A 14,844-nucleotide genomic window follows, 5' to 3' on the forward strand; every position below is an offset into this window, starting at 1 on the left:
CACAACCATCTGCATTCTCCTCTTTCGTCAGCGACAGGCGCTGGTACAAATCATTCAAAGAGATCTCCATAGCTTTAGGATGGAAGGCACAAGAAGAAAGGATGAAAAAATTGCACGCAGGCCGTATTTTCACCTCTACTAGGAAACCTAGAGAGGAAAGACAACCCTCTCTATGAAAAGTTCGTAACATTTTCCTGTGATGCCCCAACTCCCATGTACGGAAACGCGAGAATCGTAACGTCTGGATGATGACAACACAGCTCACACATCCCAACGATAAGTGCTCAAGTGTGTGCAACAAGTAACAAGAGCACCACAAAAGTCGCAGCGGATAAATTAAAAGTAGTCAACTAAGTACCAGAATTGTTTAATACAAATTTACATAAGTAAAACATTTAAAAAGGAGTTATACAGTTATCTGTAAAATAAAGTAAAAAGCCGAATACATAGACAAAAGGGAAACAAATCCCATAATCCAAAAGTAACCACATGTCATTCCCTTCACGGAGCCGATCCCTCAGGCTCTTCATCCTCATCTGCATCAAAATCTATGGTACTATAAAATGGTACTACAGGTAAGTAATCATCCAAACAACCCACAAGATAAAAGTGCATTAATGCAACCAACATGCATGCATATGATGAAATATGCATCAGACCCAAAATATCATTTCCCCGAAAATGAATGTTTTCCAACACACGCCAAAATCTCACTTTGGCCCAAAAATATAATCCGTCATTTTCCCAGAAAATTATTCACACAAAATCCAACCATTTATCGAACATTGTAGGCGGGAATCGCAGGCGAGACTATACCACCATCCCTACCGCGTGCACTGTAGGTGGGAATCACAGGCGGGACTCTACCACCATCCCTACTTACCACCATCCCTACAGTTCATTTCCACACAATGAGTACCTATCAGAGCACTGTAGGCGAAAATCACAGGCAGGACTATACCTCCATCCATGGTTACCACCAACCCTACCGCATGCACCATAGGCAAGAATCACAGGCGAGACTATACCACCATCCCTGCTTACCACCATCCCTACGGCGTGCACTGTAAGCTGGAATCACAGGCGGGACTTTACCACCATCCCTACTTACCACCATCCCTACAGTCTCTTTCCTTTCTCTCACATGAAAATCCAATTTTTAAATATACTCATACACATGAATGCAATTACATGAAAATACAGTTTTCATTTACAAACATGAACATGCGTGCATATGCATTCTATATGACATAACACAAATATTCAACAGTCAACAAAACCTAGCATAATCACACAACTCTATCCTCCAATCCAACCAACCCCTTACTCCTCGGACTCAGTCCGGCACAACCAACCAAATCACAGTAAATATGTGTTAGAGCAAAAATATATTTAAATCTCAAAAGTTATTTGGGAAAATACTTACAGCGCTATAACATACTTTTCGAAGGATCACGGAAGTGCAAGAGGTGGCGACACAGCAATGAAACAGTGCAAAATGCACTAGGCCGTGGGTCTCAAAAACCCATTTTTGAACAGGGACAAACTAAGACTTGAGATTACTAGGGAAGGACTTAGGGATGTCGATGAAACTAATGGTGGTGGTGGTTGGCCGTGGGTGGCGGCGTGGGAGGTGTTTGGAGGTCAAAATGCTCAAATCAGAAAAGTAGATGGTGGAGCTTCACCGGTGGTAGATCGGAGATGGGGATGGGTGGTTTAGGTTGCTGGGAGGTCGAGGGTGATGTGGCGGAAAGATGGTGGCCGATGGTGGTGCGACAGCGGCACGGGAACACAAAGAAGGCTGCGGCATAGAGTGGCATGTGGGGACAAACGCCGGCAAGAGAGGAGATGAAATTGGAGTGGGGTGGTCGCCGGTCGAAGGGGAAGAGAAGGAGAGGGGCAGTGACGGCAATGGGTGGCGCACGGCAGCACTGAGGGAGGAAGAAGAAAACACATGGAGAGAGGGAGAGAGGGGCTCGTGTGCGAAGGAGGAAGCAGGGGAGGAAGGAAGAAAAAGAGGAAAAATAAAAATGGAGAGAAATAAATGAGGTCCAATCCTCACAACTTGAGTCACAAAATGATCCAACGGAAATTATGTCAAAACAAAAAATTTAAATAAAATAATTTAAACACAAAGACTAAGTAAAATAAAATAATTAAATCCAACAACAAAAAATTTTGAAACCCACAAACAACTTATTTAAATTAAAGATCAATTTAAATGCAAAACAATATTTAATATTAAGAAAGTACACCAAAATAGATTTCACAACTTAAAAATTATGAAATAAACCAACGAGAAACCTAATAAATTTTAAAATAAGAGAGGCAATATTTAAATTATTTAAAATAATCATTTAATTAAAATACAATAAAATATAGGGTATCACATTTCTCATCTAAAGAGTTAAAGTCCCTAAACCAACTAAAATTATACAGTTCACTAAAAAAAAATTAAAATAGAAAACAAAACCTGACCTAGAAATTTTTGAATAAATTGAGCCCAACTCACATTAATTTCAAAAGATTATTGATCTATATCACAAATTCTTGATAAGCCAAAAAAATGCTTAATAGGGGCAGCTGCAAAGTAGATATATAAATGAGCCAAATAAAAATGACTAATTGCTAGATAAGCAAAATATCATACATAGGTAAAAATATTGTAATATTCTTAAAGCTTTTGGTCAATATGACCGCATGATGAGTCATGACTTCATCACAAGCTGGTAGAAAGTTAATGACCCATTTGCATGGGATGAATCCATAGGGCCATATATATATATATATACAACCATTTAAAACTCCAAGAAGTCATAATGCTTGCAAAGAACAATAGATGATTGATCAGTAAAATACTCCGACATTATCCGGACGTTTGCTAAAACAAAAAAAATTAACTAAAAATAAATTAGCGCCAGGTGGCGTACTGTGGTTTGAACAGTTGTATATTGTTTTTCTTTTCCCATTTTAACACTCAACAGGGCAACTCATGTTTTTCCAAAACCAAAATCATAATTAAAGTTATTGCCTACTAAATTTAGCAGTACATGACCTCCAATCCCAAATGCATACTCACACTAATTAGGAAAAAACAATGATGACATGAATTGCTTATACACTAAACAACAAGGAAACTCTAATGACCATAATTAAGATTACAAAAAGTCATGATAGCCATATATGGTAAAGAATTTGATTTTGGTAGTATGTTTCCTTTAAGATCCAAATTTAAATCCGACTAAAGTTAAATAATCTCTAGGATCTATCGAACTGGAGATTTTGTTTTCTTTAAGTTATTAGAAATATATTTACTAGAAATTTATTGTGGAGAACATGTACACCATTGAGAATAGTTGGACACATTCAAAATTAATTACAAACATTCCAGTAATATTAATGTGTCACGCAAATAGGTTAATTCAGATGCAACAGTACAAAGCAGCTGCATTTATTCCATGCAGATGCAGTACTATTCTGCTGGATTTTTTCACCTGGACAATTAAGTATCACGTAGAATGTCACATTCAGAGCATGCCTGGGAAAAAAAAAACATTAAAAATAAAAAAGTAAATTACCAGAACTATCAAACTTGAATTAAAAATGTTAAAGCGCCGAAGTACTTTTAAGAGAGTAACATAGAACGAACCCAGGCAAAGCAAAGAAAAGAAAAAGTCCGCAGGCCGTACACTCTCGAACGCAAAATCACACTAACACAGTACTACGACGGGGACTTCAATGGCTAATACATGTGGGTTGGTGCCACAGACAATGTGGGTGAGATGCTGAATGACAAATCTAGCAAATGACTGTCAAACAGTAGCTCCAGCCAATTAAAACTCGACAACGTTTTCGATAAAACCGCCCTGGTTTTACAATCCCACCATTCTCCCCATCAAACCCACTTTCCACTTTTCTCGAGTTGTTTTTTAACTTTTCTATAAATATATGCACGGCAGTCACCCAACCAATTGGTTCCATACTTGCACTCTCTGAGCCAGACAGGTTTTAGACCAAGAAGTTTGGCTACTCTTCATATATATTAGATACCTGGAGAGAAGTAGGGAGAGAGAAAAGAAGAAGCAAATTAAACCCTCTAGCTCCCTCTCTCTGTGATTGTGCGTATATTTATTTCTGGGCTGAGTTAATTGTGAAGAAGGATCAAGAATTATGGGGAGGGGAAGGGTTCAGTTGAAGAGGATTGAAAACAAGATCAACAGGCAGGTCACTTTCTCAAAGAGAAGGTCCGGGTTGCTGAAGAAAGCACATGAGATCTCTGTGCTTTGTGATGCTGAGGTTGCTTTAATTGTTTTCTCTACCAAAGGGAAGCTCTTTGAGTATTCTACGGATTCTTGGTAAGACAAATCTCTCTAGCTTATACTTTATTTCTTTTGGGCCAATTTAGTTCTCCCCTTTTGTCTTCTTTGAGGTCCTGGTGGAAATTCTCCTTTGAGAGCCTTCTTCAAGAGGAGGAAACCCTAGTTCATCTTCTTCGTATTTTATTGTATTTTTTTTTTTTTTTTTTTGTGCTTTTTCGCCTTTTGGTAATCCAATAGCAATGTGGTAAACATTGACGCTTCTTCCAGCCCAGATAAACACACACCCACCGAGATAGAGAGAGAAAGATCTGGCATTAATGGGTAAAACGTAGTACTCCCATTGATTTAAGGTGCCTCTCGCTCTACAAATGTGGCTCTTAGTACAGTGTTTAAACTGGAGCCACGACACGTACGTCCTTTGCCCTCTAGAAGTCCGAAAAACACACGTACAGGTGTCGGATAAGAACTGTAAAATATTTTCACGCACCAATAAGAAAAGTTTGGTCAACGTGATATTTAAAAACCTAACATCAGAAATTTATTTTCTGCTCTAAAAATTGTTATTAAAATTAAGAACATGTTTGGCCGGTTAGTAGGGTTAATATAACTAGGAGATCATGCCAGCTATATATATTGAAAGAGAAAAAGACAGTCTTTTTTTTGTATTGTCAAAAAAGTACTACTTGTGATCATGTTAGCAGTCGCGCGCTTAACAAATTCAGATACAGTATTAATAGTAGAACTAGGGAAAGAAATAGGGAAGATCGACAGAGAGAGAGAAGAAAAACAAAAGAAATAATTAGGAAGAATAAGGTTATGAATTAGTAGAACAAGAAAACGACTATCAGATATGTTTCTAATTAGGTTAAATTCAGGTCAAAAAGATATAATTTCTGGATTTATATTGTTTATGATTTTCTTTCATTTGATTCTGATCAAACTCAAAGAGCTTTTTGATTGTTGAATACAGTACTGGTATATATTTACTTAAAAATCTTGTTGGCTTTTGATTATTATTTCACCTACAGAATCAGAATCCTAACTACTTTTTCTTATTTGAAGCCACCTGAAACATAGTTATTCATCCAAAAAGAGATCGGATCGAGACTTGTTTGGTTGCCAAGATATATAGTAGAATAAATGATAGCCTCCAAAGCTAATTTTAAAGCTGTCATGGGATGATCTCCATGCTTTGTGGGGGTAAAAGAATTATGAAATGGATATATATATATATATAATACATATATTTTTATATTTATATTGAATGTTAAAATTTGAAATATTTTTTATAATTTTACATTACGTTGACGAGTGAAATAACTAAAATACCATATATTTTTACACTAAATGAATATTATCTACTAGTTGATCACTTGGAATAGAAAAGATCATTGTCCATGGTTCATAATTTGTTCATGTAATATATACTGAATTTATAACAATTTAAACTTTTTAGTGCTTTGAAATTGTCTTATATTAGAAGCAATAAATAGAAATCGTAGACTAGTATTACTAGTCGAAGCTTCTTTTATTTAAAATTTGTAGTGTAATCTTTTATTTAATCTCATATATAATGTACTTTGATTCTAGGTGGATATATATAATACATCTACATAACACATACGTACAAAATTTTCTAGGTACAGTACTACTATATATATATTTTTGCACGATTTGGTTTATATTATATTCATTGAGGGCATGTTTTATGTAAGAATTTATTGAGTAGCAGTGAAATGGTTTAAGTAAAACTATTTTATTGGGTTTTGGGAAATGAGAGAAAAAAAATTGAATAAAAATATTATAAAGTTAAAAAAAAATTTGAATAAAATTTTTTAATAATATTTTTTATTTTGAAGTTAGTAAAAGTCGTATTGATTTTTTTGCGTATTTAAATAAAATGACAAAAATGACAAATCACATGTTGGTGTTGCGTAGGGGATGATAAATAGAATTTTTTTTTTTTCAAAAGTTGTATTGATTTTTATGTTTGAATAAGAACTAGCTAAGTAATGATTAGATGAAAAAGTTAAAAATTTATAATTAAAAAATGTTTCCTACGTGTTAATTGAGTGGTATTGGAAAATGAAAATATGAAAAATTTTGATAATTGATCTACTGCCTAAAGATGGCCTAAATCCATGAAAAACTAGTTATGATTTTTTTTTTATTAGTACCGGGTATCCAAAACAGCGTCCCGACCAATCTTGGGGGTGCATAGGCTCTCAGTAAGTAGTTTCCCATAAATGCACTTTGAGTAATTCAAAAAGAAAATCCTCCAATCCGATAGCCTCTATAAATTATTTGCACCAAATAAAATTCACACCTTGGACTGGAGAGCTTACCCCGAAACCCAAGACCTTAATTTACCACTTGAGTTAACCCCTAGAGTTGCTAGTTTTGATTAGTCTAATTAGTTTGTTAGTGTTAGCTGTTGTCCCATTGTATACAACTTAATTATTTCGATTTGTCTTTTCTGATGGAAACGATCCAAATTGTGACCAAAGATCAGATGAATCTAAGCTGGTATGACATCTTCTCCTGTATTTGCTTTGCTTTAGTAGACAATAAAGTGGGTTCCGTACGTTGAATGAAATTAGATTTGATAGTAGATAATTAAGGAAATATATATTAAGCACACAAAACCGCATCATGCGTACTGCATGCTAGAATAAGCATCGATATAATACATATATATATATATATATAAAATATCCTTGCTTTATTATGGAGAGTCCAGTTCGGTAATTTTATGTCTATGATCTTGTCTTTAATGAATGTGAGGTCACATTAATATGTATGAATTAATTGGGCCTCGATCCCTTGATTTAAATATCCAATATCCTCTCTTAATGAGACCCTGTATAAGTATAGTGACAGCTAGCTAGTACTATTTAATTAACGTCTATACAGAGAATATGAGAGATCGATGTTTATGTCTCTCATACATATCTGCAATATTATTTAGAATCATGATCTTTATCTTTGAGGAGATTGAGATCACATAATGACTCATCATTTCAAGGCAGTACTAAAATCACGTAGAGTATATACGAACATCACACTGTTCTTTTTTCCTAAGGGAAAAGGGAAAAAAAACAAAAATAGGTAGAATGCATAAATTAGGCAGAACAAAATTGAGGAATGTTTGGATCAATCAATTACCAAACCAAGTTAAGGAGAATCCATGATGATAATTAAGGAGGAGGTCACAGATCAATCAGAGTACACACTGCATGATGCATATATACGTACGTACGAACATTCATCTTTTATGTAGAGAGATTCTGAAATTTATGTGCGGGTAGTACAGTGTGTATGTACTTCAGGGTTGACATGAAATAAGGCTATTCATCAGCTCCCCGTAATCCCGGGCTGCGTGCATATATATGCCTGCTTGCCTTGCCTGTATTCTCTGCTCGCTTTGTAGTATCGGGCCGCGTGTTTCGTCCATCTAGAACTGAAGCAACTTTTCCTTTGGAGTTTTTGCTTTTCTGAGTATTTTTGCCTAATATTATATATATATATATATATATATAGGTTTTTGGAGTTCTAATGTTAAAAGGGGAAGTGCTTGTTTGTTTACTTAAGGGTTTGTTGACCTATCAAGGAGCTGAGTCTTTTGGAAAGAACTGACTTATTATTAGAAAGATTTCACCTCAAGCTTGTTTAGTTCTCGTTTCCAAATTCTCATTTTATTTGATTTCATTTGATTTCATCTCTTTTTCAAACATAAATTAAATATAAATATTTTTAAACTAATCATTATAATTTTTTTAAACTAATTATTACAACTTTTTCAAACTTTCAAACAAAAAATATAAAATAATTTAACTTTTTTCAAATTTTCAAACAAAAATAATATTATAAAACTATATTTTAACTTTAGAATATTTTATTTAATTTTTTTCCTCTCATTTTCCAAAATCTAAAAAAGACTCAACTCAAACTATCTTATTACTATTTACAAACTATTTACAAAACTTTCATTTTACCTCAGTTTGGATTGGAAACTTATCTTATCTTATCATTATAATTTTTTTAAATTTTTATATAAAATATAATAAGTAATTCAACTTTTTAAATCTCAAAATAATAATATTATTAAATATTAATATTTTAATAATATTTTATTTAAATTATCTAAAATTATCTCAATTTATTTCTAAATTCAAACCATCTCACTTTCCTAACCATCCCAAATCACTTCCACCATCCTTTCCAGTCAAGTACTTGACAATAATATTATAATTCCCTCTTGAGTTGTGGTTTGTATTCAACTTGGACAAGGATTAGAGAGTTCAAATAGTGTGTGCTTTTCCCTAAAAATGGATCTTATCTCTACGAGGCTAGCTTGTTAGGGTGCAGTACGGTACGTCCACCCATCTATAATGATGAAGAGGAATCATAATAAAGCTGGGTCTTGGAATAGTTGCACTACACTTTGTATGAAAGCTTTGTGTGTGTGAGTGAGAGATGGCTGCATTTGGATGTTAAAATAAATTGAATTAAATTGAATTGAAATGATAAAATATTATTTTTTAATATTATTATTATTTTAATATTTAAAAAAGTTAAATTATTTACTATATTTTGTATTAAAATTTAAAAAATTTTGTAATAATGAGTCGAGATGAGTTGAGATGGATTGATGATCCAAACGAAACCTGTGTACTCTGATCGATTCGATCTAGTTATGTATATTTTTTAAAATTGAATCATCGGTTTTAAAAATTTAAAAATTAGATTGATTCATTATTAAAATTGGAACTTTAAATTTCGATCTGATCTGGTCCCATTTTTTCGATTTTACAGATTATCTATGCTAATAATAATCTGATGTTTACATATATTAAACTATAAGTTTATTTATATTATAGTATAAATACATAATAAATATATATATCAAAAATAAATTTATATTAACAACTTAATATTAATGTATATGTTTAAGATTAAAACTTTATATTATATTAATTTTATATTATAAGATTAAAATTTATGTCATATCAAATGTTATATTAAAAATTATAAGATTTATTTTATGTTATATGACATGTTATATTAATTTATGTTGTAATAATAATAGACTTGAATAATAGGATTAAAATTTCATATTATATTAATTAAAAATTTAGCATATAATATATATAATATAATACAAAAATTTATATATAACAAAATAAATTATAAATATATATATCGGTCCAGTTCAATTTAAATCAATTTTTAAAATATGAAAACCGATATTACCGAGTTTAAGACCGGTTTGGATTCTTAAAGAACCAGCATAGGGATCCTCGTGCGAACTGTTGCATCTGCATCCAATTGTAAGCTAGGGTTTTAAGAATACTTCTATTCAACTTATGTGCTTCATTGTTGTCGTTGTTGACCTCATATATATATATATATATATATATATATATGTAGTAATTGTATTGTTATCAATCGCTGATGTCTTCGATCGTGGCAGTACTTTTCTTTCCAAACTCTCAAGACATTCTATAATTCGGTTTCTAATATATCCAACAATATATGCAGGTTTACAATTAGTTCAAACTTCTTTCTCCGTTCATAAAGGTTTGATTCAGATTCAGAGTACTTACCTAAGAATAGATTATCCTGTTTAATTTCTTTGTTAACAGTATGGAAAGGATCCTTGAACGGTATGAGAGATATTCATATGCAGAGAGGCAGCATGTTGCAGGTGATCTTGAACAAAATGTATGCCACCGATCCTCAAAACATTAATTTCCTTCAATGTGCATGAAATCATCAAATAGAAGCTACAGTTTCCACATCAGTTGGGAAAGGGATCGACTTTAAATGGGAACTAGCAAAACAATATATATAACATTTTGGTTGCTTAATTGACAACATTAATCTTTTTGTATATATATATATATGTAGGGAAGCTGGACACTGGAACATGCAAAGCTCAAGGCTCGGATGGAGGTTTTACTAAAAAATCAAAAGTACTACAAAAGTTGAATATATCAGACATTTATTTGTGTGTAGCTATGTGATCAATGCATCAAATGTTATGGTGAAGGAAAATGATATATTGATCTTCTTGATCTTTTACGACAGGCATTTCATGGGAGAAGATCTGGATACCTTGGGTCTCAGAGAGCTTCAAAATTTGGAGCAACAGCTTGATTCTGCTCTCAAACACATTAGGTCAAGAAAGGTATAATCACTGTTAGAACGCATGCATGCACTTTGACCCATGAATTATTTTAGTAAATCAAAGTACTACTCAGTATCTGCCTCTTGCATGCAGAATCAACTTATGCACGAATCCATTTCAGAGCTTCAGAAAAAGGTAAGATTCATGTGCTGTCCCAGGCCCATGTTGCTTTCGTCACACTAATTAATGAAGTGGAGAAGAACCATCTAAACTGTCATAGATATTGGTAAATAGTTTCTAATGTTATTGATCAGAGGAAATAGTTACCTTAGATATTGCTGTTTCTAGCAGTATTTAACCATGTTCGGTTCACTTTATGTACAGGACAAGGCATTGCAGGAGCAAAATAACGTTCTTGCAAAGAAGGTAACCCTCTAATATCACAACAAATTATAGGAATCTAGCTCGTTTCATTCTAAGTAATTAATTAATTAGCACCAGGATCTTCAATTTTTATAAAAAAAAAAAAGTACGTTATAAAAATACGTTTTGACTCAACATTAATAGGTAAAGGAGAAAGAAAAGGAAGTGCTAGCCCAACAGACACAATGGGAGGAGCAAAACCATACCCTTGACTTAGTCTCTGACCTTCCAGTACAGCCATTGCAGTCCTTTAACATTGGGTTAGTTTCTCTCTCTCTCTCTCTCTCTCTCTCTCTCATGTAACTCAGACATGCATGAATGATGAATCGCAAGTGATTCCCAAATGTAAGAAAAACTAAAAGACACAAACCCTTCAACTTAGTATCCGATACCAAAAGACACTAATTCTTCATTCATATATCAATATTATTGAAAATAAACCAGAAATAAATATTTAAACCGATCGAGTTTAATAACCAACACCACCTTCAACGTCTTGATTGTGTAATCTTATTTAAGAAAACTCCTTGACTTGATTGCGTCCGCATCTTCCTTTTCTCCCTTGGCCTCAACTTGGTAGTTTTCATGATCTTCATTGATCAATGGCTCTTCCTTCTTGTACCCCTTTCTTGTAAGGAAAAGGCTATTTTAAAGAAATCTTTTTTATTTCACTTCCATGAAGAAGTACGTTTAGCTAGAGATTAGAGATATATAGCTTGCTGCATGCACAGGGAACAGTATATGTTACTTTGGATGATTTTAGCTTCCGATCGATATTGTTCAATTCATTGATCATTTACTGCAATGATAAATCGATCCCAATTAGTCACATTAATTACCTGCATTTATGATCAAAGAGATTTATGTAAGACTAATTAAATTTCAGAAAGAAAAAAAAAAACTAGCATTGAATGAGACCCTAAGAGTACTCTGTTACGTACCAAGTTAATAATTTAATGTACATTAAATTATTAATATATATATATATAATTATATATATGAAATAATAATGCAGCGGATCTTACCAAGCAATTAGAGGAAGTGGAAGAGATGACGAAGGAACTCCATCGGACCAACATCGAGCAAATGCGGTGCTGCTGCCCCCTTGGATGCTTCGCCATCTTGAACAATAGGCAAACATATTTTATATCAAATAAAATATATAGCCCTTAATCTTGTCACTACTCATGATGTTTGAAATCTCTGTTATTTCTATCATGTATAACATATCTGGACACCATGCAGTCCACAATCTCTAACGATCGATGTATAACATTTTATATGTATTATGCTACGTCATTCATATATAATATTGCTGATAAAAACAGCTCATTTCCCAAAATTGTCGTATCTATTTTGAGTTAATTTTGAGCAATCTAATTTAGCTATTTAGTTGGTAATAATTAATTATTATAGCCAACCCTTGATTGTCGTTTTTGTTATGTATCATTAATAAGAACAATGTCAGAGTTAATGCCTATGGAGGAGTTTCTTAAACGTATAGATTTAATTTACAGCTTTCTCGGTTTTGAATCCAATGCAAAACTACCAAGTCATTTAGGATTGGGGTCAACTTTATGCTTTATTTTGTGTATTCTCGTTATAAAGAATTAGCAGAATACTTTTGTGATGAGACTTTAGATTTCAACTTTTTGAATGTGTGGGAAAGATGAAGAAAGCCGAGAAGGATGTTGAGAAATTTTCTTTATGCTAAGAAAGGATTAGAGTAATGGTACTAGGATTATAACTTACCTCTTGAGAAATGCTCGTGTTGCGTAGTACTATTACCGTACCCCTCATTTTTGTTTTCATTCCTACTCATTAAAAAAAAGTTAATTGCCTATCGTTGCCAATTATTACCAAGTCTCTTTATAAAAAAGTGGTACAACCACAAAGAGATTTCACAAAAGTAAACCTACACTAAAAGTAACTTAATTTATAATCTAACGTATCATATCAAGCTACTAATAAAAATAGTTTAATTTGTGGAATTTTTTTAATGGCTAAGACATTTCTCCGCTTTATGTATAATAATGAGAGAAATTCTATTTGCAGTCCTCATTTAGGGACTACATGTGCAAGTCTTTCATTAAATGGAAAAAGGTACCATTTTGATAAGAATATTATTGCAATTTAAAAAAAAAATTATAGACAAAATTAACTAGGCTTACAATGCAGTTCCAATTTAGGGACTGTACGTAGCATTGCTCTAATGATGAAATTTGTAATTGGGATAATATTTCCTAGGAGCCCCGTGAGCCTTAAGTGCATGGTGGTGCATACAACTGACGGCTCCATTGGCTATGTCGTCGTCATAGAAAGAGTCGACGGCATCCAACAACTCTTCTAGGAGTACTCCAGCGGCGAGATCTTCTCCGATGACAGGATCTATCTCTCGTTAGGCCTTTCGTGGATGTAATTCACAGATCTGAGAGTTCAGGTCCATAGCTCATTTGGACAGAGAACGTAGTGAAGATATGTGTCGAGAAAGCTTCCTGCATCGCTGGCAGTTCAGATCTGCAGTGCTCTATCTCTTACCTCGTTGAGGCAATGAAGAGGAATGGATCTTAGGAAACCTTTGCATTTGAAATCGAAGCTCTGATTGAGAGGGGTCAAATTGTGCACTTTTGGGTGGAATCGAAGGCTTTTGAGCTTTCAACTGAAAAATGGAGGTCCTCCATAGCAATTGTGGAGAAGAGCAAAAGGGTTTGGAGGTATGTAGGTATGGGTCGTACCGGTATAGGGTGGTTGGTGGCTACGATGGAAGTAGTGTTATAGACATATAGATTGGAATTCACAAAACACTTGCGCAAAGGTAACAGAGCTTTCATGGCTCAACGAGGCTCCAACGTACACGGTAGATACCTGTCTGTTACCGAATATGGCGGACGAGGCAGGCAAAGTGATCTAGTCATTCCGAAAGGTTATTAAGGGCGAGGTTAGGAGAAATTTTCTATAAAGTTATGTAGAGCCGCTGCTATGTTTTTGTCCATTCCTGATGATGGGTAACGGCGGGAAATCCAGGAGAAGACATTCGGTCATCAAAACATTAATTTGGAGGAGAAATAAAAAGACCCAAACACAACCGTAGTGGCAAGATGATCGTATGTGACAGATCTGAAAACGGGTCATGCTTTGGCTACTCAATTTGATTCCAAGGGCGAGAAGGGAACTATGAAAGTGGCCTGGAGACTATGCATACCACGCAAGGTTAGAATCAACATAAGGAGTATGACTATGGCAATATGGCTGACATAGAGGTGCTCATTACAGTAAAGGAGATGAAAAACCAACTTGTCGAGTTGGAGGTAGTGGTTGCTTTTTAATCTATAAAAATAGACTTACTTTCAGCTGGAGGTTACAGGGTTGTAAGCCCCAATAAGAGGGAGTCCAAGATAGGCTCAAATCCGTTAAAATCAGATCAAGGAAAACTAAAAGTTGGGTTTGGACCAGTCCTTATAACCAAATCCAAAAGAGTGTGGAGTGTCAAAAGGAAAACATGGTCATTCGAAGTGGGTTCAAAACGGTTTAATTAAAATAAAAAACAAAAAAGATCCCAAAATGGTGTATTTTCCATTCCCTACTTTCCCCCCTTATTTCTTCTCCCCCAGCTATACCCTATTTAATTGTTATGTACCCATCAGAAAAGAATGATTTTATCTGAATCTGTCATTAACTCTCTTTTTATTTACCTTCTTGTTGTGCTACTTGTTGTAATAGTAGCTTCATTTGCTCAGATAATCTGGACTATGATGGAGAAAAAATGCTATCTAAAAAAATCCTATTTAGCAATATGTAATTTTAATATTTTATATCTTTGCTTTTCCCCTTCATTTATCTTGTACGAGTCCAATCTACTTGCATGTAATTTTATATCTTTGCTTTTCCCTCTTCAATTTCTATAAGGTTTGTTCTGATCATATTTTAGGTCAGTTAAGGGCCGTTCTCATATTTGGCAAAGAATTAATAATG

At 33.8% G+C, this 14,844-nt stretch overlaps 1 protein-coding gene across 2 annotated transcripts; it reads left to right on the forward strand.

The window, feature by feature from the left end:
• The first annotated feature begins 3,970 nt into the window (after window positions 1-3,970).
• On the forward strand, window positions 3,971-12,214 carry LOC108985247 (truncated transcription factor CAULIFLOWER A-like). Of its 2 annotated transcripts, none has more exons than XM_018957459.2 (8): window positions 3,971-4,355; window positions 9,965-10,043; window positions 10,230-10,294; window positions 10,410-10,509; window positions 10,603-10,644; window positions 10,834-10,875; window positions 11,017-11,132; window positions 11,888-12,214. In XM_018957459.2, exons 1-8 carry the CDS (start codon window positions 4,171-4,173, stop codon window positions 12,003-12,005), a joined length of 747 nt encoding a protein of 248 aa, XP_018813004.1. In that variant the 5' UTR covers window positions 3,971-4,170; the 3' UTR covers window positions 12,006-12,214. The 2 variants fall into 2 exon arrangements, with proteins under 2 accessions (XP_018813004.1, XP_018813006.1); XM_018957461.2 differs by having other exon boundaries at window positions 11,023-11,132.
• Window positions 12,215-14,844: the final 2,630 nt, after the last annotated feature.

This window comes from Juglans regia, chromosome 2 (genome assembly GCF_001411555.2).
Source record: "Juglans regia cultivar Chandler chromosome 2, Walnut 2.0, whole genome shotgun sequence".
Classification (NCBI taxonomy): Eukaryota; Viridiplantae; Streptophyta; class Magnoliopsida; order Fagales; family Juglandaceae; genus Juglans; species Juglans regia.